This window comes from Mus pahari, chromosome 9, assembly GCF_900095145.1.
Source record: "Mus pahari chromosome 9, PAHARI_EIJ_v1.1, whole genome shotgun sequence".
Lineage (NCBI taxonomy): Eukaryota > Metazoa > Chordata > Mammalia > Rodentia > Muridae > Mus > Mus pahari.
In genome coordinates this window covers 64,202,395-64,224,908 of record NC_034598.1, presented here as the reverse complement: position 1 = coordinate 64,224,908, position 22,514 = coordinate 64,202,395, and the positions used below count along the sequence as shown (strand labels likewise).

Genomic DNA, 22,514 nt, shown 5'->3' with positions numbered 1-22,514 from the left:
TGGGCCTTTCCCAAGTGTACTCAGTAAACTGGGCCAATAATTGAATACAATTTCTTCCTTTTATGTACTTGCTTCTTTTTGTACTTTCCCTGGGAGATTAATGGGACAGATGTGAACGCTTTATACTGTTAAGATTGTATTGCAAAATGCCAGCAATTGTGTACATTTCCACTAGAAGTGTTTGCAAATAGTCTCTTCTAGCAGAATTAATTCTCTCTGTCTCACTCTTCTTGCTAATCTGGTGGGCAAGAAGTGATTTTATTTTATTGTGAAGTCTGAACACTTTGTAGCAGGAGCAAGGCCAAGAATCATACTTGAAAAAGCCACTCACCTATTAAAGGTCATGGTAAGATGGCGGCTGATCCTGGGAAAGCCACATGGAGTTCACGCTTGAGGGTTTATTGCTACAGAATCTGTTCTTGCTGGAGAGTATTTGGTTTTCTTTTTCTTTTCAATCTTCAACTTGTGTGAGGCCTACACACTGCTATAAATGTAAACGTCATCCAAAGATACAGCCACAGAAACATCTAGAACAGTATATGATTAAATAAATGGACATGTTGGCCCAGTTAAGTTGCCTATTAATAATTTTTCTGTTGGCTTATACTATTTTATTCCTTTTCAAATGAGAAATATTAGTCAAATCAGTGTGTTGCAAATATTTTCTCAGATTTCATATCCATTAATTTTTTAAAATGATTTCTTATGATACAAAGCTTGTTTGGTGTTTTTGAAACAGGCTGGGCTGAAGATCACTATGTAGACCAGGTTGGCCTCAGACTCCTGCCTCAACCTCTCGTGTTGGGACTGTTGACTATCATGGCTAGCAGAGCATTTCATCTTTTATTTTATTTTTATTCTTATCATACTTTGTATTCCAACCAGTTTCTCCTCCCCCCAGTCCTCCTAGTCCCCTCCCTCTTCTTCCCCAGATCCATTCCTCCTCTTTGTTTTTTTTTTTAAAGCCTCCCATATGCCTTTTCCCTTTTAAATTATTTTTTGATGGTTTTTGTTTTTTGTTTTTTTGTTTTTTGTTTTTGGTTTTTTCAAGATAGGGTTTCTCTGTATCACCCTGGCTGTCCAGGAACTCACTTTGTAGACCAGGCTGGCCTCAAACTCAGAAATCCGCCTGCCTCTGCCTCCCCAGTGCTGGGATCAAAGGCATGTGCCACCATGCCCGGCTCCCTTTTAAATTATTGATTTAAATACTTCATGATCAACAAGTAACAGACTCATGAAAATCTAGATGAAATTTATTCAGAACATGTGAATGCCCCCAACTTGATAGTTGTGTTGAATTTCCCATCTTCTCAGTTGACCTTAGAAGACTTTTTAGTATTTATTGAAACACTATTATGATTTCAACTTTAAAACAAAACAAAACAAAAAAACAAAAACAAACAAACAAACAAAAAAACAAGGGCTAGGAAGAAGTTAAAGTGAGGCCATCAGCCCCTTTCTAGTGAAAGGAACCCAGACCCTCACACCCACATGTGGAAAGCACGCTTTGAAAGAGGCTCGAAGTTCATAACCATTCAAACATAATACTAATTACATTTGATTCTCAAAGAGGCTGGAGTGGCCTGACAGTGGTGGCGCACACCTTTAATCCCAGCACTTGGGAGGCAGAGGCAGGTGGATTTCTGAGTTCGAGACCAGTCTGGTCTTCAGAGTGAGTTCCAGGACTGCCTGGGCTACACAGAGCAACCCTGTCTCGAAAACACCAAAAACGAAACAAACAAAAAAGAGACTGGAATGGGTGTACCATTATGAGACATCATTTTGAGTACAGAAAATTTCCCTTAAAATTGGTTCAAAACATAGTCGAACCCAGTGGTTACCAACCTTCCTAATGCTGCAACTCTTCAGTATAGTTCTGCATGTTGTCGTGACTCCCGAACCACAAAATTATTTTCTTGTTACTTCATAACTCTAACTTTGCTGTTATGAAATAGAATGTATATATACCTGTGCGTTCTGATGGTCTTGGGTGACCCCTGTGAAAGGTAGTTTGACCCTCTAAGGAGTCCCAATCCACAGGCTGAGAACCATTGATCTAAGCTCCTGAAGTATTGTTTTCAGTGTCTCAGTTTTACTAAGCATATGCGGACACTCCTCTTTCCTTTACCTGGCCTATCGACCCACGTGCTTCTTAAAAGTTTCCTGAAGGTTGGGGAGAGCATGGTTCCGAAGGGGAGGTCCCAGTGTGTTTTCAGACCCCGGTCATATCTCTCCACCTCTTAGCGTCTAATTTAGTGAATATATTTTTGTGCTAATATTTTTTGCTGTTTTTACTGACTATATCCTAAGCCTTTTAAAGCTTTGATGTAAGAATAATAAACAATAAAGTTTTGGTAACAGCTCCCCCCAACCCCCACCAAAAAAACCATTTGAATGTTGAAGATGGGTGTGGTGGTACGCCTTTAATCCCAGATTCTGGAGTCATTAGCAGGAAGATCACTGACTTTGAGGCCAGCCAGGCCTACGTAGCATGTTACATGTTAGTGAAGGACACATAGTGAGAGGCATCAATTCATAAAACCAAAATAAACAAACAAGCAAGCAAACAAACAAATACAAATAAAATAGAAAAATCTCCTAAAACCAATCTGGAAGTTGAGAGATTTAGAATGCAAAACTCAAGGTAGGTTTTCAAATGGGCTAAAGAGTGGTAACGAAGTTTGGGTAGATTTTTGATACAGTTCACCATTTTCATTAGATTTCTAATTCCCCTCAAATAAGAATTTTAATAATTCCCCCTCCCTTCTCTCCCTAGCCCTCACCCACCTCTCTTCTCTCTCCTCTCCTTCGCTCCCTTTCTCTCCCTTCCCTTTCCTTTCCAGTCTCAAGAAAGAAGTTCCCACAGGGCTCTTCAAGTAGCTACAATTTAGAGCTTGATACAAGAAAACTACCATTCCCAGCGTGCAACACCGAGGTTGCAATGCATCCTGGGGAGGAAGTGTCACGCTCCTCCCCCCTCCGCCCCATCACCTTCCGGTACGTCTGAGCAGAGACCGCGCAGGTCTCGTGGGGGCTTAGCCGGAACTCGTTTTGCGTTTTAGACGGTGTAGCCGGCGGGATTTGAAAGCACAGTTCCACTTCCGGGGCCGCCGGAAGCAGTTTTGCGATGGCAACTTCTGCGGACGCGCCTGCCAAAGAACCTCGGAAACGTGACGCTCAGCCGCAGAAGCAGAAGCGAGAGACCCAAGGTGAGGCAGTGCGGGACCCGAAGCCCGGAGCTGGCGGGTCTCGGAGCATCGTTGTCGCTTTCCTCGGCCGCGTACCGGGGTTGAGCCTCCCGTTAGGCGCTGCGGTGGCCGGGGCGGCCGAGGGTCGCGACTGTTGATGGCTGCGCCGGCCACGTGCAGCTAGCGCAGGGTTTTTGCCAGGGACCGTCCCTGGCCGGTGGAGCCGATGCGCCTTCCGTCCCCGGTAGAAGCGTGAGGACTCGGAGATTGTGGAAGGCGCGGCAGTTCTGCCCTGAGCGCTGGGGAGGGGAGGGGAGGGATGCGGACCAGGATCAGGTGGGAGAATCGTCGTGTCCTGCGAGCGAGCGCCCATGGTGGAGAGGGGGCCGGACAGGGAACGGTGGGGACGGAGCTCAGTGGGAAGTTTTAGTAAATCGCTAGATGACACAGCCCTCAGTCTTTAGCTCTGGCCGCTAGTTTGATTTTTGCTGCTCTAGTGTGATTGCTCTCTTCCGTTATGATGAAGAGTTTGGCTTTTACCTACCTTCAATTTAAAAAGAAAACAATTAAAATTTTTTGCTTTAAAAAACTAAGTACGTCAAGTACGGCAGGGACTATAGACACCGGTAAAAGCTTCAAAACAATGCTTGAGGAATTGACAGGAAGAGTTGACAATCTTCCGCAGGTTTCCCATGTGCCAGTCACAGAGGATATGTAGCTTCCTTTCTGGTACCCGGAGTAATTCGTTTGAGCTTTCTCTGTCACCTTTCTACAGCTATATTTTTTAACAAAACGCTTCGATTTTTGTCTCCTTTTGAATCACAGGAGAATGCACTCTGCATGCTGTCTGTGTCTTTAGCTTCTCTTTGGTTATTTAACCAAGGTGATGTTTGTAGGTGTGATTTTTATTCGTTCCGATGCTGTGTAATATTTAAATTCCTCCGTTGGTGGATGTTTGAGCTCTGTCTTCAGCTTGCTCTTGTAAGCACCTTTGTGCGTGTCTTCTGGTAATGCCCAAGGGTCTCTGTTGGAACTTAGGATGGGACACTCAGTTGCAGGGTATATTATGCTAATGCTACCGGAAGGAGCTGTGCCAGGTTTGTTTGTTTTTTTTTTTTTTTTTTTTTTTTATTTTAGGAAAGGTTTATTTATGTTCACAGCGTGAGGGTACAGTCGACCATGGATGGGAAACTGGGCCAGCACAACTCTTAATAGATGAGATTTCTCATCGATCCAAATTTACAGTGATTTTTTTTATTTCATTATAGAAAGTGTGCTATTTGGTAGATAAGAAATAGATACAATTTCAGTTACAGATTGTGTCTTTAATTGGGTTTCACCGATGATGAAGTTGCACAGTTTCACGTTTTGGGGCTATTTATGCTTTATTTTTGTGAAAGTGGCTTTTATTTCTTTTGCCTGTTTCAGTGCTTTGGTGGGTGGCCCCTTTCCCTTTTACCGATGGACAGCACTTGAACTGTTCAACTTAGATCTGGACACACTCATAATGCAATTCGTGTTCCCGGTTTTTATAGGATTTTAGTTTGCAGTATAGAAGATACTGGAGAATGAGTGGTTTATGAGGACCCGTTGTCAGGAGTTTGAACCAGAAGTCGCAGAGTGAATGGAAGTAGAAAGCACATTTTCTTACCTGTGGCTGATAACGTGGGCCGAGGGCCTGCCTTTCAGACCTCAGTGGCTTAAGGAGGACTGGATGACGTTGTTTAAGCACAGGTCTCTGGACCACACCCCAGAGATGTGAATTTACTCGGCCTGGGATGGAACCCAGATGGCCTTACTCACAAACTCCCACAGGTGTGCTGATGCTGCAAGATCACAGATGATTCTCTTTGGGTAGAGTTAACCTGTAGGTATTGGATCTGAGGGATTTCTAAAGTTCTGGGACAGGGAGTTTTGAGAAGTGAAGCAGGCTCTCCGGAGGTGATCTCACGTAGTTATTGGGATTCTAGCCATTTCAGCGTTTGTCCCCTTGGGCCGACAGTCCTTTTAGTTTGAGTATCTTCTCCTATAAAGTAGAAATATTAACAGTGCTTTTTCTTTTATTGATGAAAGGTGTGTAGAAAGCTCTTTGGAAATCCTAAAATTCTATTACTTACAGTATCTATTAACATTGTACACCAGAATCCACTTTTAGGAATTTTTTACACACACACACACACACACACACACACACACAGACATGTGGGGGTGGGACTGTGTACCAAGGAAGTCATGAAGGTTATTAATAATAAGGGATAAAAATAATAAGGTGTTTGAACCACATTATAGTGTAGTGAAAGTGTTTTAGTAATTGCTGTGTACCAGTGCATCCCAGTTAGAGTGAGTACAAGGAAAGCATCCTTGTTGTGATGAGGCAACCGTAATGTATTCAGATGATTCTATTACAGCATGATGATGATGATGATGATGATGATGATGATGATGATGATGGAGCCATGGTTATGATGCTGAATAATGTAACAACCAAGGAGGCGGATATGAAATAATGCATTGGGAATCTTATGAAGATGTGCACAGAATGCACACTGTCTGTGAAAGACCATTACCATGTGATTTGTAAATTCTTTCTTCTGTAGATGAGGCAGAGCTCCTCACTGTTCCTGATGGTTGGAAGGAACCAGCTTTTTCCAAAGAGGACAATCCCAGAGGACTCTTGGAGGAAAGCAGCTTTGCAACCTTGTTCCCAAAATACCGCGAGGCCTACCTGAAGGAGTGCTGGCCGCTGGTGCAGAAAGCCTTGAATGAGCATGTACGCCTGTTTTAAACAGTTCTTGTGAGATCTTGCTCTTGCTTGTGCCTTTACTTTTAGTGAAATTTGTGCGTGCTGGTGGATTTTAGTTTTAGAAATGCCAACATGGCTGCTTAATTTGTTTCCTTTAGTATTTAAAAGAATCTAGGTAACCTTTATTCTTAGAGTTCATTCATTTTTAATTTTGTGCATAATAAAGTGTTTTGAGAAGTACCTATCCTCTTAATAGTTCAGAGGTTTCTCATGCTGTCTAGAATTACCTGTTTCATCCAGAATTCCAAATGCCTTTTGTAGGCAGTAATGGTAATCATGTACTCATGTAACTGGCCAGTTTGAGCCAAGCCATGTTTCAGATTTTATTTTAAACAACACTCACTGGTGCACCCAACTTTTCCGTGTTTGCTTCCTGCCACCAAGTCTCCAGAGTGCTGGGGTTGAAATGTTCATTGCTCACCGCGATGCAGGACTCTTCTGAATGTGTCACAGGCAGAAAAGAGCCTTTTGCTTTGCTCTGTTAACATCCAGTTGTTGGGGCTGTGGAGGTCACTCATTTGGTGAAGTGCTTGTAATGCCAGCATCAGGCCTGGAGTTCCATCCCAGACCCTGTGTAAGCAGCCAGGGATGGAGGTAGAAGACCCGGGACTCACGGGCTAGCCCACAGTTAACTTGGCGAGCCTCAGGCAATGCCTAGGGAGCGACACTGAGAGTTGATCCCTGGCCTCCACGTGTGCATGTGCACGAATGTGCACTCCTCCCTCCTCATGTGCTCCTGTGTACACAGAAGGAATTATTTCTTAAAGACATTATTGAGATTTGGTGCTCATTTTTGCTAACTATTGCTTTGTAAACCTGTCATAATTTGTTTTGTATTTAGTCCCTTACCAGGTAGAAAATGAAAATGAAAAATTATTTCTCAGTCTTGGGTTACAATTACTTCAGTTTCTTACATCCTACCAAGTATAAAAGTAATCAAGTATTCATCATTTGTATTTAATGCCCAAGCTTATTCGGGGAGGGAGTTGAGAGGCTTTGGTAGTTAGCTTACAGGCACAGAGGTTCTTTCTTAGTTTGGTTGGGGTCCATTCTAATGATCTACAGCTGAAACCATTTTGGGTTCTTTCCTTCTTTTTGTAGCATGTTAAAGCAACGCTGGACTTGATCGAGGGTAGCATGACTGTTTGTACAACAAAGAAGACGTTTGACCCTTACATCATCATAAGGGCCCGAGACTTAATAAAGCTCTTGGCGAGGAGCGTTTCCTTTGAACAGGTGTGTCTGGATCAGGGGGATTAACTTGGTGAGCTCTGGGCCAGTGAGAGACTCTGCTCACAAAAACAAGGTGGGCAGGGTCTCAGGAAAACACGGGATCGAGTTCCCCAGCCTGTGATACTGTCTTTCTATCTGCCCAGCACCCTCCTCCCAGTTTTCATGTTTGTACTTGCGTTTTAGTAGCCAAGGCTACCTTTTTCTCCCCTTCTTCTAAAAGGCAGTACGGATACTTCAGGATGATGTTGCATGTGACATCATTAAAATCGGCTCTCTAGTGAGAAATAAAGAGAGATTTGTGAAGAGAAGACAGCGGCTTATTGGTCCCAAAGGCTCTACCTTGAAGGTAATCGTGGTTGCCGGGGCGTGGCCATCTCTTGCTGACTCTCAGCACACTGAGTTTGAACTTATTCTTGCCTCAGGCACTGGAGCTCCTGACAAACTGTTACGTCATGGTTCAGGGGAACACAGTCTCAGTCATCGGGCCTTTCAGTGGCCTCAAAGAGGTGAGAGCTAGGACCCGATGCCACCAACAGACACATGAAATAACTAACTTGGTTGTCACATGATTGTTTATCATGTAATGTCTTCTAATCACTTATTTTTAGAATGTGCTTTGATTTCTAATTTGAAAATTGTTCGCCATGTAACTTGAGGGCGCCATCACTTCCTAGAACCTCAGGTGCTTTGGGCCACCTCTGACAGCTGTGGAGGCATGTGGTTCCCAGTTAGGTGTGTGCGTCCTTCCCACTGTAAGACCGTCAGGGGAAGTTCAGATCCCAGTAGCTCACCCCCAGGGCCCTACTATCCACACAAGGTGTCAGCTTTAGGATACTGAGCTGAGGCCCTGGTAGTGTAGTAACGCGTGTAACCAGTAGAGGTCAGCCTCTGAAACCTTTCCCTTTAAACCACTGGATCTTTTGGTTTAGTGTTTTGTAGACATCTCTGCACCTTCTCAGACGTTGTGAGAACACCCATAGGACATAGCTTCCTGTCAGGTCTGTTCTTACCGTGTTGAGCTGGATCCGGCTGTGTGGTTTGCCTCCCTCTTGGAATTCCTTTAGTAGGAATTCTGATGGCTTCTCTCTCATAAATTACCTACTCTTTTCTAATGGAGCAATAATAATATCAAATACTTTATAGTTTTACATCTTTTGAAATATGTTACTTAATTCTTACAGTAGATCTGAGATATAGTTTTATCTCCATTTTACAGATATAAAGCTGAAATAGGAATATTAATCGACTCTTACATGATGTGGTAGTCCCAGGGTTATTATTTATTATTATAACAACAATTACTATTTTTGCAGTGCTGGAAATCAAACCTAAAGCCTTGTGCACAATAGGCAAGCTCTCTCCTGCTAAGCTGTAGCCCCTGTGCCAGGATTTGAACCCTTGTCTTTTGACTCTAAATCCAGCTATCTTGCCCTAAATCAGTAGTACCTGTAGGGCCTTGGATATTTTGTTATTTATTATATGGTCATAGTCATGAAACATGCTTTGTTTGAAACAGTTGACTGCTGTTACGGAAGATGGAGAAGCCACTGAGAACAGTTAAAGTATATTCGGTGTGGCCACGGTCTCTGACTCATGGGATATTTTACAGGAGCTTAATCCTCTTCTGTCCAGTTTGTTGAAATCTTTGTGACTGCTTCATTTTTCTTTGTAAATTTCAGGTTCGAAAAGTAGTCCTTGATACCATGAAGAATATCCATCCAATTTATAACATTAAAGTGAGTTTTGTTCATACATTATTAATTAGTGATTGTCAGAGTTCTAACTTCACAAACTGAAAATTATGAAAATGTAATATGCGGAGAGCTAGACAAAGGTCTTTGGGGTGAACTGGGGCTAGAATTTGTCCCACTACCCTCTTTGGCGATTGTATCTCCCTTGTAAAAACTATGGAGAGAGACACTGTCCTTTATTGTAGCATTCCAGTACAGTGAAGAGAGTCCTCGGGACTGAGGATAGGTGGCATCAGGAGGATTCTGCCCGTCTCCAAGTCTGAACTCTCGGTTGCATGAAAGCTTCCTTTTGGATTTAATGCTTGCACCGTGTGTGGGGAGACCCTGACTGGGTCAGAATGCAGCCATAGTGCGGCGAGCCGTTTGCTGATGTGTGCTTGTGCGGGACGCACTGACATTGCAGGAAGCTGGGGGTAAAAGTGATTTTAAATTCCTGGGACTTAGGATGCCCCAGTTGCTACCGAAAGCCCACTCACTGGAAGCACCAGCTAGTTAAGCACCTACTCTCCCTGTTATTTAATGGATGGTGGCAGGGAAGCAGAGCTTTGTTTTCATGTGATATCTTTGTTTGATCTAGACTCTTAGAGTTTCCGATACTTGGCCAGTTGTGCAGGTTTAGTTTAATTGCAATTGATTTCATTCTGAACACATGAGAAGCTTATCCCTTACTTTTTAGAAGCAATGTGATGATGATAAAGTATGAATTTTAAAATATATAGTTTTATTTATATGTATGTGCCTAAAGACCTTGATGATTAAACGAGAGTTGGCAAAAGATTCCGAGTTACGATCACAAAGTTGGGAAAGATTTTTGCCACAGTTCAAGCACAAAAATGTGAATAAGCGCAAGGAACCAAAGAAGAAGAGTGTCAAGAAGGAGTACACGCCCTTCCCTCCCCCACAGCCAGAGAGCCAGGTCAGTGGCCAGTGGTGAATGCTGTGTGTGGATGAAACGACGTTATCCTGGGTTTGGAAACACTAGAGTTTGGGTTGGCGGTGGGTGTGCATGTGTTAGGACGTGAGAACTTGATAGCAAGGGTCTGGGGAGTGGGCGTCCCGGGCTCTGCTGTAGCTAAAAGCTACCTCGGGACTCACATTTATGACCATGTATGTAAAGTCTTACCTTACAGTTTCCTTGTTAGTGGTCTTCTGGTCCTCTCTCCCCATCTCTTTCTCATATACACATTCTTTAGCCACACCCTCCCAGAAAAACTCAAAAATTGGAGTTAGGCAAAAAATTAAAGTGGAGAAATTGGATTAAATTCACTAAAAGTTTGTGTCTCCGACTTCTGCTAGGCCTTAATTATGTGGCAGTCCTTTGTGTTCCCTTTCTGTTCCCTTCCACACCCGGCAGAGCCCAGCATTCTACAGCTCTGGAATATTTGAGGCCATCAGAAAAGAGTTCCTTAGACTTCTCCTTGTCTCGCATTTCCCCTAACCCATGTAAAGTCTCTCTTCGTGCTTGACTTGGAGCCCCACCTATCTGGGATCTGGTTTTACTATTCCCTTCTTTGCCTGTATCTTACAGTACTCAGTCTTTACCATGTCGTTTCTGATTTAAACATAAACCATTATCTGGCCACCGTCTTCCACTCCTCACTGACCTGTGCTTGGGGTTTTCAGGGAAACCCTTAGGCCAGTGCTTGGGGGAGGGGTGTTCATTGGGAATGCCCAGCAGTGGCATCTATTCTGGGAAGGAAGAAGAGTGGGAGCTAAAGGAACACCATTTCATAGCAGGGCTGGGTGCCGGTGTACGCTGCTCTTTATACGTCTACAGCTCTGTGCTAAGTCCTGAAATCAGGATTGTGGTGCCTCTGTCTTCTCCTCTCCCAGGATTGCTTTGACTAAAGATCTTCTGTCCTTCCATATGAACTTAGGATCGTCTCTTCCCATCTGTGAAGAACAGTCATTGCATTAGCTATAGTTTGCCGTCGGTGACTTGGACATTCATCACTATTAATTCCTTGAATCCATTAACAGGGAAGATCTTTCCATTTTTATCTTCAGCTATTTCATTGGTGGTCTATAATGTTCATTGTAGAGGTCTTGTGCTAAGGTTGCTGGGGTGCACGCACATGCATGTTAAAGCTGGTTCTAGTGAGGTAGCTTCCCGGCATTCCCAGCCTTCTGCTCACGTTTCCCTGGAGAACCTTGAATGCAGCCACCACGTTTGTAGATGGGTGTTATGGTGTCATATAGCAAAAGATTGAATGCCCTTGACTTTAGTAAACTTGTTACTGGGGATAGAAAAGCTAAGGACTTTGACTGCTAATTTTGTATCTTTTCCTGAGTTCACACATCAGTTTTAAAGGTTTCGATGGCATCCTTAGCGTTTCCTATGTAACTGAATCCATACCTACCTGCCTCTGGTGCCTTGCCGCATGAACACATTCAGTTCTTGAAAGTTTAAAAGTTCAGCACTGAAGCCAAAAGTGGTCCTGGGCTTTTCCCTTTTATTAGGAGACTTGATACTCATTTAATCTCTTTGTCACTGACAGATTTATAAATGCCTTGAGCATTTTTCCCCTTCAAGTCTTATAATTGACATGTAGTTGTGTAATAACTGCTAGTGAATTTTTCTATTTAGTTAATGCGGGTTTTAATATTCCCCCTTTTCCTAATAGTTTTATTTGGGTCTTACCTCTTTTCTTGGTATTTGATCATTGCCCTGTGGGGTTGTCTTTATTTCTGACTAGTCAGGGACGTTGGCCCAGCAGCTCCACAGGAAAGTTGGTAGGAACCTTAGCACCCCCTTTGACACCCACTGTTGTGGGCTTTCTAATATTATAGTACTTGAGTCTCTCTTGTTGATACCACATGTGCTCATTCACCCCAAAACAAGGTTATACACCCATTACTTTGGCTCTTCTTTGTGGAGGGAGGGGCCCCATAAGTTTCTTGAAACAGCAGTGCCTCCCCTGACTTGTGTTCACACCTCTTTGTGAGCAAGTTATTTATCTGACCTGTCCATGTCCTCATGCCTAAGTGAGGTGATGACACTGACCTCAAGGAACTTTGAAGTGAGAAAGTACAAGAATTAAGACAGTGGCTTTGTTTGGGTCCCCTCTTCCTCTTGGCTTTCCCCCTCTCCTCTGAGACAAGGTCTAGTTCTATAGCCCTGGCTGGCCTTGAGCTCTGTCCTCCTGTGTTAGCCTCCCTGGCTGTGTGGACCAAAACCATGCACAGCCACACCCGGCCTAGAGCCTTTCACTGTTCTTTTGTGCCGTAGCTTCTATCCTTTCTAAGCCACGGTCCGCCTTCTTGGAGTCTCAGGTTCCCCCAGACCCATCTGATTGCTTTTCATTGCTGCCACCCTGAACTTTGATCCTACCTGAGTTAGTCAGCTGTGTGGGTCACAAACACACCTGCTATCCTAGCTCCACATTTTCATTAACCTCTGCTTATATTTTACCTCTTATGTGACCAGTAAATAATCAGTATTGATGCCACACTTTCCAACCCCAAGGACACTGTGACTTCTTAGGGAATTCCTTTAACTACGTTATTTCTGGTCTAACTATAAATATTGTCTCTAATAGATTGATAAAGAATTGGCCAGTGGTGAATACTTTCTGAAGGCGAATCAGAAGAAGCGGCAGAAAATGGAAGCAATAAAGGTAAGGATTTTTCAGATTCCACAACATCCACAGCACAGTTTGTTATCAGTTGTGTTTCACTAAGGCGTTTCTCACCGATGTAGGCTAAGCAAGCAGAAGCTCTTACAAAGAGGCAGGAGGAACGAAACAAAGCGTTTATTCCACCTAAGGAAAAGCCAGCTGTGAAGCCAAAGGAAGGTAAGAAATCCGTGGTCTATGACAAGCAATCCCAGAGCGCATATCAACCTCTAAGAAACACCGGCTTCCATAGCTGGGTTAATTACTCATGAGCCTAGGCAAAAGTGACCCACGTGTCACCACTGTGAAGATACACAGACTCTGTTGTCACACTGGAGAGGCCTTTCCCAGCTGTGCCTTTAACACAATTCTCATCTTAAAGTCTTAAAAATAATAAGGGCTGGAGAGATGGCTCAGTGGTTTAGAGCACCGACTGCTCTTCCAGAGGTCCTGAGTTCAGATCCCAACAACCACATGGTGGCTCACCATGTGGTTGACATCTGAAGACAGCTACAGTGTACTTATAAAAAAAAAATCTTAAAAACAAACCTGTCAGGAGGAAAAACCTCAGGTCGCCCCTTAACCACGCCTGCCAGTCCTCCATTTTCTTTGACTCTGGTAGCTCTTGTCAGAGTAACCATCCAAAGCCAACCTTAGCCCAAGGAGGTGGGAAGCCCACTTTAAGTACTTTGGTAGCTGTGTAACCATCAGTGATTAAAGTTGCCCCGTAGAGTGGAGGTTTAAAATGTCTGTACCTCCACTGTCTGGGCTGTTTGGACAGTACATTTTAAGTTTTAATTCTTTTATGCTAAGAAAAAATTGCATCCTTTTAAAATTGTTTTTTGTATTTAGTTCAGCCTTAGTTTGGCCTGTTAAGACCACTAGATGCTGCCACATTACAGTTTTTACTAACAAAATCATGTTAAAATACTTCTAGCTTAATTTGATAAGCCTTGTTAGAGTTTCTGAAGGGATCTCTCTATAATTATTTTTCATGAAAAATTATTATAAATACTTTGTGTGGAAAATTGGCTTCCTAATGAATAAAGTTCCAAAGTACAAAATTATTTGTAATATGTACAAATCATGTGATGTGTAAAGAATGGAGTTTGACTGTAACTGAATTAAGTATACTTTCTGCCATGATGTTTCATCTGTATGGATGTTCTCAACTCGAGGGACCAACTCTTTTTAGATGGCTCTGTTTCATAGATGACCTCTTAAAAATATAATATGAAATTTGCGTCTGTTTTAAACTTTTGCAGCTTCAACTGAAACTAAGATCGATGTGGCTGCCATCAAGGAAAAGGTTAAGAAAGCAAAGACCAAGAAACTGGGCGCTCTTACAGCGGAGGAAGTTAAACTCAAGATGGAGGCTGATGAAAAGAAGCAGAAGAGAAAAAAGTAGCATTGGAAAGAAATCCCGAACTTTCTAAGGTGTTTCCTTTTGTAAAGGATTTTGAGATGTGAAGGCTGTAGTTGAGTCAAACTCAGAAAATCATGGACGTATGCTTTGTAAATATGTAGGTGGTAGATACCTATGTGTACATTGTCCAACCAGTCCCAGGCATGTTTTGCCTGGATGTTTTAGGAATACCTGTTATTTTAAATTATATAGATTTTTGGAATTGAGACTATTAGTCATCAAAACTAATGTTTGTTGCCATTGGCTGGTCTTTATAATATTCAAAACACTTGGTTTTGAGGAAAATAAGTGCAAAATTTCCACTCGGTTGCTTTTATTATTTTACTCCAGAATTAAAAAAACAAAACAAAACAAAAAAAAACCCACAAACAGAAAATCCAAGGCCTCTAAATCAAATCTGTCACTGTTCTGACTGAGGAAATGGTACCAGAAAAATGTGCATGGGTATCTACCCTGCATGTAAGCATGCGGGCCCTGCCCCCAGTGAGGCCAGAGGAGGGCACAGAACCCACTGGAACTAGAGGTGTGGGTGGTAGTGAGACAGTGTGGGGACTGGAAACCAGACACTGGCACTTTGCAAGAACAGCAAGTATTCTTGAGAGCAATTGGACTTAGAATTATTAAAATGAGTGTTACAGATCTGTAAATCTCTCAGATTTCCTGGGAGTACATTACTTGCTAAAATCATAACCATAGCAATGTGGTCAGTCTGAATTCATAATGCCAAAAGGCAAGTTAACTCTGTAGACTTAGAAAACTAAGAAGCCGGGCGCGGTAGCGCACGCCTTTAATCCCAGCACTTGGGAGGCAGAGGCAGGTGGATTTCTGAGTTCAAGGCCAGCCTGGTCTACAGAGTGAGTTCCACGATAGCCAGGGCCATACAGAGGAACCCTGTCTCGAAAAACCAAAAAAAAAAAAAAACCTAAGTCAAAAGAACTTCTAAGATTTTATTGAAAAGTTTTTAAGTAGCCACATGTGAATAAGTTGTCCCCCAACCATGGCTTTAGTCCAAAAGAACCAAATTAGGATATTTGTGCTTTACCCAGATGGTAATCAAAACAGACAGTAACAGAAGAACTGACTTAGCAATGAGAAAGAGAGATGTGTATCTGTTCCGTAGATATATAGGCCAGTCTGGATAATCGACAGAGTAGTAACCTGTGAAACAAAGAAGAGTGGACTCAGTTTCCCGTGCTGTGCTAACCCAGCCTGCATAGTGCCCCGGGACAACAGCTTAAGGTGTGCATACGTACGTGAGACCTGGTCTCGTCTTGGGTTAACTGTAAAACCAGAATTAAGAAAAAGTTAGGTGTGAGGGAAGCTGTGTTTCCAATTCTTTACAACTGTGAACTTGACTTGGCTTTAAGTACAATGATTTTCAAAGATCAGTCCAGTATCAATATATTTTTCAGTCTTTTTATATGAACTTGATATGTAAATTTTTGTACAAAAGAAATACTAGGATGAATGAAGATATCATTTACTATGCCACAACCACCAGATGAATCTGATTTTGAGCTATGGTTAAAACTAAAGATTAAAATATGATTTGTAAATAACACAAATTAAAGTATTTCTTTTAATTCAAGTAGTTTTTTATGATAAGGAAGTAGCAGTTTCTCATCCGTCTCAGCAGGGTATCTGGCTTATCAAAAGTCATTACTGATGTCTCGCCCTTCCTTCTAAGTGCCCCTACCCAGCCTTGCTTCTGTGATCCAGTCTGCTGTAAATGTGGCAGCAAAGAACCATGGGATTGGCATAACTGCAGTTGCTTTCCACACCCTTCACACCATGGAAAAACAGTCTTGAGAACAGTCTGTTAAACTGTCCCTGCAGCCTCAGCTCTGCCGGTCTGGCTTACCGACCAGCATGGAGAGCGCAAGACCTCCAGGTCTGTAGCGTTATCTCTAAACTTCTGCCCGTGCAGCCTTTCTTTGTGCCTAGTATGATGAGCTGGCTTCTGGGTCTTACCAAGGCCAGCTCAACACACAGTGCCCATACCTTAATTCTATGGAGAGTTTTTATGATCTTACTTACTGCAGAGACTGTTGAGACACTTGTCATCTTTTGGGCAATTACTGCAAGTGGCTCCTTGCTTATATGGCCACGTTGGGTAATTTCCTCTGGAAAGCAGAAGACCGTTAGTAGAGGGAGCCCCAACACAACTGCACTTTACTCCAAATGTCTGACCAAATCCAGATGATGAGATGGAGGAAGATTCAGGAGGCCAATAAATGCTTAGAGACAGACGCAGGCGGAAGGTTGCTAGTATTTGGAGGGCTCATGTCATGTGAACCCTGTGTTTTATGAACTTTGTATAATTTATACTGTTACATTTATGAGGACTCTTGAGAAGGAATTATTTTTGTTTCTATTAAGCAGGTAAGGAAACTGAAGATCTTAGAGATCAATAATTTGCCAAAGATGTCAGTTTATATGTGTGAACCAGGAAAGAAAAAAAATCTAGCAATGTCTTATGTTGGGCTCTGTCTACTTAACCCATCCACTTTTTCTATCCTAGAAAAGCTATTACACTTTGTGTTTTCTGGGTACCAGGCCATCATAGTTTTTAGATACACCGTTCAGCTGGGGTAATGACCTCCAGAAGAAAATTAGAAAAAAATTATTTGTATATAAATGTGATAGTAACTGATAACTATTACCTAATCAAATATCTAAGGGATAGAGAGAGCTCAGTAATTGATCTAACATGTTTGAACCTTTTCCTATGCATACGATGAGGATAACATCATTTTTGTAGCACTGAAGATTGAATTTAAAGTTTCATCCATGCTGGGCAAATGTTCTATCAATGTACCACATTCCCTAGCCTCAACCCCAAAAGAGCTAATTTCTAAAGCAACTTATCGTGAAACCAAAAGAGATTAGAAGATACAGACATATTCATACATACATATGCATGCATGTGGGGCTGGGAATGAAATACAGTTACAGTGTCTTTCATTGTTAAAAAGCACAACACTCCATTAGCAGCCTAAGTTGTAGAATGCTTGTGATTAAATCACTATTATCTTATTTTTTAATTGTGCATTCCAAACTAAAAGAAAAGGGGAAAATGTCACTTAAAATTGCTAGATTGGTTTGGAGCAAACATGACACTAGGAAGGCCTGGGTTCGTTTGGGTGAGTATCCTTAAGACAAAGAGCCTTTACCGTATTCTGCCTAATCAAGCAGAATATTCTTGAATTTGTTCTAGAAACCCTGGGGGATAAGAGGTTTGGGAGCCTGGGAAAGAGGGAAGACACAGTATGAGCAAAGGTCCCCAAGGGGATGGCCTAAGGGGGCATTGCCCAAAAAACACTGGGCTGTACTTAGGGCCAAAGCTTACACTCTCCTCTGTTTAATGAGCCCTGGAGTCATGGGTTATAACATGTTTATAGAGTATGCCATCTCTCACTAAAGAACATACTTCTTCTCGAGCAGCCCATGATACTCTCTAAAACTGACCACGTATTAGGACACAAACAACTCTCAAACAGAAAAAAAATGAAATAACATTCACCCTGTACAAAAGGAATAAAGATGTCAACAAAAAATAAGCCAACACATGAAACAGAATATTCCCACACAGAACGATACAGCATTATCCACCGTTTTTATAATTATTGGAACCTAAGCTGTTACTATCTGAAAAGTTCAACTGTCTAAAGTCTTGAAGTAATTAGTGTTAACTGAGCAGCTCTACTTTAGTTTTGAACTGTGCAAAAGTTTGCTCTGATTTAAACAAAAGTTCATGTCAATTCCCTTTCCTGGTATTATGTAATATTAATTTACATCCCTGGCAAGCATTTTAACCTTGCCACTCTTAAAGATGTTCTTGCAGTGTTTTAAAGCATATATATGTGTGTATGAACTTACCCACACACTATTAATGTGGTGAGTCTGAGCAGAAGATTTCGAGGCCTTGAGATTGTTTTTTCCTTTATACTTTTTCTAGATTTTCTATATTACAGATAAATACCTATATTAACATATTTTTAGAATTCAGGCACTTACGCTGGTCCATAGTTGCATATAAAATTTGCTCCTTTAGGGCAAAGTTGCACCGCACAGCCAAGTTTGTAACTGTCCGCCCAAACAACCTGAAAGGGCGAGAAGATTTCTTACCATAAAGATGATTAAATGAACATTTGATTATGATCAAGCCTTTATAGCTCAGGTAAGGAATATCTACTCTAGTTACATAAGGGTCTACTAAGGAAATAAGCATTCAGAACTCAGCTGGAAACAAGTCCTGAGTTACAGTCTCAGTGTGCGTGGGTGCGTGTGTAAAATAAACACATACATGACAAGATGATCCTGGAAAGCTGTCATAGGGTCCCTGCAGCTATCACTGTGAGCCAGGAGACGAACCACGAAGAGGTGAAAATGAACACTTGGAACAGCCAGACTTGGTCAGTCAGTCAGGCTGGATGACATCTTCCAGAGCCAGATCATGGGATTTAATTCTCTTACACATTTCAACACAGTCAAACTGGGTGGGGTTGGGGGAGGAGTCTCCCCCATGATCATTCTTATAACAAAGCTTCAGGGTAGCTACACCAAATTCCCTGCAAAGTAGCAAAGCACCCTTGACCTTCCCCAATAAGAATGAGTTCTGTTGGCCGATAGGGTATTCAGGGCTAGGGCCTAGAGCAGGGAAGGGTTTGTCACAAGCTTAAGGATGTATTCTGTTGATGGGGGACACCAAGGTACATGGGGCCTCTTTTATAAGGAAACGTTCTAGTCACTAAAACAAAGCCCACGATCAGCCAAGACAGCTCTCAGGATTTGGGGGACATCCAGGTAGAGACTGGCTCCTAATAGAAGAGCCATCACTGGATTGTTTGCCCAAGTTGACCAGATTCCAGGTGACCGGCGTCATCCTCCCACTGAAGAAAGCAAACCCATGTGCTTAGCAATCCTGTTTTCTCCAGTGCTTCCTCTAAGCAGCTACAAGGCTTCCTACAGAAAGCAGCCACAGCGAAATAAAATAGGGCAACCTTGAAGGGAAGAAAGCAGCCGATTCAAAAGGTGTTGAGGGAAGACATCTCTGAAGTGACCTTGAACCCTGAGGTGTGAGAATGGACACCATTCACAGGGATAAAGGTGCTTGTAAAAGTTGCTTGGCATGTTAGTGGCAGAAAAAAGGCAAGTGGAGGCACAATCCGATTGGGGGACAGTCAGACAGTGAGATCTAAGGGAGCAGACTGAAGGAATTCTGGTAGGTAACAGATTTTTTTTTTTTTTTTTTTTTTTTGAGTCCACTTGGCACTTATGGAGTAGATGGACAGAGAAGCCCGGGGGGTTGATGGGAGTAGGAGGAGGCGATCCTGGGGTTTAGTTTAGCAGCATGGGAATGAGCACATGGTCACTCACTCTTGGGTGATAGAATTCTTGGAAGCTGATGGAGTTCCTGACTCAAGAATAACGGGGCTGGAAAGAGAAGGGAGCCTGATCATGGCTGCCTCCTGAGAGGCTCTGTCAGAGCCTGACAAATACAGAGGCGGATGCTCACAGCCAACCATTGGGCTGAGCTTGGGGTCCCCTATGGAGGAGTTGGAGAAAGGACTGAAGGAGTGGAGGGGTTTACAACCCCATGGGGGGGGTGGAGCAACAGTGTCAACCAGCCATAGCCCCACCCACCCCCGGAGCTCCCCGGGACTGGACCACCAACCAAAGAGTACATACACATGGAGTGACCCATGGAGCTGGCCACATATGTGGCAGAGGAAGGCTTTGATAGGCATCAGTGGGAGGAGAGGCCCTTGGGCCTGAGGGAGTTTGATGCACCAGTGTAGGGGAATGCCAGGGTAGGAAGGTGGTAGTAAGTGGGTGGGGGAGTACCTTCACAGAGGCAGGGGGAGACCTGGAAAGGGGATAACATTTGAAATGTAAATAAAGAAAACATCCAATAAAAGAAAAAAAAAAAAAAAAACAATGCAAGGAGAAGAAGAGGAGGAAGAGGAGGAGGGAGGAAGAAGAAACATCTGAGAGGTTTACTCAGTCTCCCTGTTGCCCCTCCATCCAGAGGCCCTGACTGATGTGTTCAAAGTGATTGTACACTGTAATAGATCCTTAGGTGATATCAATATGCAAATATACATGTGACAACTATCTCCCAAACAGCTCCTAAGAGGGGCATCTCTCACGGGCAGGTGAAGTGTCTCAGGGGATAAAGGCACTTGCCACAAGGACTACCATATGAGTTGGGTTCCATGACATGCATGTACACACACACACACACACACACACACACACACACACTGAAATAACAAAAATCTATTTTTGATTGTAAAAAAATGTTTCATTTTAGTATGAAATCTCAAGTAAGGATTTTGAAAGGTATCAGAAGCATGTCTGACTTTTTTTTAAATAAATGGGATTTATATATAAAAACAAAACAAAGAATAGCTAAGAACATTGGATTTTATTCTGCATGTGGTGGAGCATTTGGACTTGGGACCCAGGTACTATATTTTTTACAGAAAACCAGGGACCAAGCAAGGTGGGTAGGAACTTGGGCACAGGGTTCTGTTCAAAGCATGTTCGTTTTGAGCTGCCTACTATATATCCCAGTGAAGACTGGGATAGACCCTAGACCTAACTACCTGCAGTTATGAGGATGGGATAACAGAGATATGAATCTTGAAGTCACAAGGTTAAGTAAGACCATATAGGCAGGGGTAATAGAAAAGGTTGTGGAGAGCTTTTATGTGTCACACCTGTTGTATCGGTTGGGGACAAGGGATGACATAAAGGTGCTGGTATGTCCCTGAGGGCAGTCAGGTGGAAATGCCTGACTGCTAACAGTTGGTATATTAGTCACTGTGACAAAATATCAGTGGGAAGGCATGTTCTGGGTCCTGAATGGTCACAGTTGTCATTGCCTTTGTGATGAGGGTCTTGGAAACTAGTCACACCTTGTGGTGGCCAGAAAACCAAAGACAGAGAAGAGGGATAATTCCCAGCATCCCCTTCAAGTGAACACCCCATGGCCTGTCCGTCTTCCTATGTCTGGACCCCACCACCCAAGGAAACTGTTCCCCATGCACCAGGCCTTTAAGAAGAGACCTTGCAAATACCCTCCCCCCCGCCCCCCCAGTTAGGCTTAGCCCGATATGGTGTCTCACATCTGTAACCCCAACATTCTAGAAGATGAGACAGGAAGCACACTGAGTTCATGGCTTACTTGGGCTACACAGTGAATCTGAGGCCAGCCTGAGCCATCCCACTTAGTCCCATTGTTTTCTGTACTTACTAGTCAAAGAAGCAAAGCCAGGGTCACACAGTGTCAGGGCAGGAATATGAACTCAGGTTTTGTAGCTCCGGTCCATATCTGGAATTTGCCTACCAGCAAATCTTTTATTAAACAAAAATGAAAAGCTTGCTACTCTCCAGTGAACATGAAGCTAAAATGTTGAATGAGTATGTCAATACTATTCTCATAGAGATAATCAACCTAAATTTATGCTCTACCTGTTTATCATTGGGCAACATACATAACAACCTGATTTTCAAAAGAGGAGGCTAAGTAGAGTTTAGATCCTATGTTAGGTAAATTTCTAGTAGGAACGTGAAATGACTTGGGTAGACCCTACCACCACCACTAAGGTCTTTTAGAAGGGTGAAATGGGAATTTTAGACAAGAATTTATCAGAAATCCTCTTCTAACATACATTATTACAAAACTAGATTCTGGGGCCGAACTCTTTGTTAAATGGCTACTGACAAAGTGTTGGTCCAGATTCCTGCACAGCTCACTCTGTGATATTAGCTTACATGACAGTACAGTCTCAGAAGAGTGGGGAAGGAGAAATAGGAGCAATACTGGGACAGCAGGGTACAGCTGCGGATGGCTTCTGGCTCTCAGGAGAGCTCTTCCTGATTTGGGGATACACCTGTGTGCACGGCTAGTCCAATTAAGAGAAACTGACAGAGGCCAAGATGACACAGAAACTATCCAGCTAAGGGCTCGCACCCTGGTCCATGTAGTAAGAGATGTGGGAGTTGGTTCTTGAAAGTAGAGTTTGTCAAATGTAAAGCAACTTCAGGATAAAGTAACCAGGTAAAGAAGGTGTGCAAGGTATATGAAGGAGCCTGTTAATTGGAATTTAAGTGGCTGAGCATGCAAAATACGTAGCAGTCAGAAGACAATTTGCTTTTTAACAGACTTGTTACCCACACGAATATCCCTCATCCCAGAGAATCAAAACAGGAAGAGTAAACTCAAGTTCATGTCAGACAGACTTGAGACAGCAGAAACTTCCCTCAATTTGTAAGTTCCTCCTTTCCATCTAGGGGAAAAAAAAAAGGAAGGCTAATACTTGGGAATTTGGGAAAACTAATTTTCAAAATCCTATCTCTCAAACCCTAGAACTAAAGGAAGCAAATTCACCTAAGAGGAGTAGAAGGCAGGAAATAATCAAACTTAGGGCTGAAATCAACCAAGTGGAAACAAAAAGAACTATTCAAAGAATCAACCAAACCAGGAGCTGG

General features: G+C 42.7%; 2 protein-coding genes across 2 annotated transcripts in view; one reads left to right on the top strand and one right to left on the bottom strand.

Moving 5' to 3' along the window:
• Positions 1 to 3,090: 3,090 nt before the first annotated feature.
• Krr1 (KRR1 small subunit processome component homolog) lies at positions 3,091 to 14,864 on the top strand. The gene is made up of 10 exons (XM_021205221.2): positions 3,091 to 3,209; positions 5,786 to 5,958; positions 7,093 to 7,227; positions 7,445 to 7,570; positions 7,647 to 7,730; positions 8,904 to 8,960; positions 9,721 to 9,891; positions 12,515 to 12,592; positions 12,676 to 12,769; positions 13,855 to 14,864. The coding sequence occupies exons 1-10, from the start codon at positions 3,128 to 3,130 to the stop codon at positions 13,995 to 13,997; spliced, it is 1,143 nt and encodes a 380-aa protein (XP_021060880.1). The 5' UTR covers positions 3,091 to 3,127; the 3' UTR covers positions 13,998 to 14,864.
• A 90-nt stretch (positions 14,865 to 14,954) lies between these two features.
• The window catches only part of Glipr1 (GLI pathogenesis related 1), a 16,054-nt gene continuing 8,494 nt past the window's right edge, over positions 14,955 to 22,514 (bottom strand). The window contains exons 3-6 of the mRNA XM_021205443.1: positions 18,033 to 18,118; positions 16,053 to 16,138; positions 15,269 to 15,295; positions 14,955 to 15,173 (exon numbers count right to left, since the gene is read on the bottom strand). Of these exons, the coding sequence (XP_021061102.1) occupies positions 15,019 to 15,173; positions 15,269 to 15,295; positions 16,053 to 16,138; positions 18,033 to 18,118 (354 nt within the window). The 3' untranslated portion in view covers positions 14,955 to 15,018. The remainder of the gene's footprint in view (positions 15,174 to 15,268; positions 15,296 to 16,052; positions 16,139 to 18,032; positions 18,119 to 22,514) is intronic.

Coding starts and splice junctions, on each gene's coding strand:
- Krr1 (XM_021205221.2), top strand. CDS start 3,128: ATGGCAACTTCTGCGGACGCGCCTGCCAAAGAACCTCGGAAACGTGAC. Junction 3,210..5,785: donor GCAGAAGCGAGAGACCCAAG/GTGAGGCAGTGC, acceptor TTTCTTCTGTAG/ATGAGGCAGAGCTCCTCACT. Junction 7,571..7,646: donor CCAAAGGCTCTACCTTGAAG/GTAATCGTGGTT, acceptor TTCTTGCCTCAG/GCACTGGAGCTCCTGACAAA.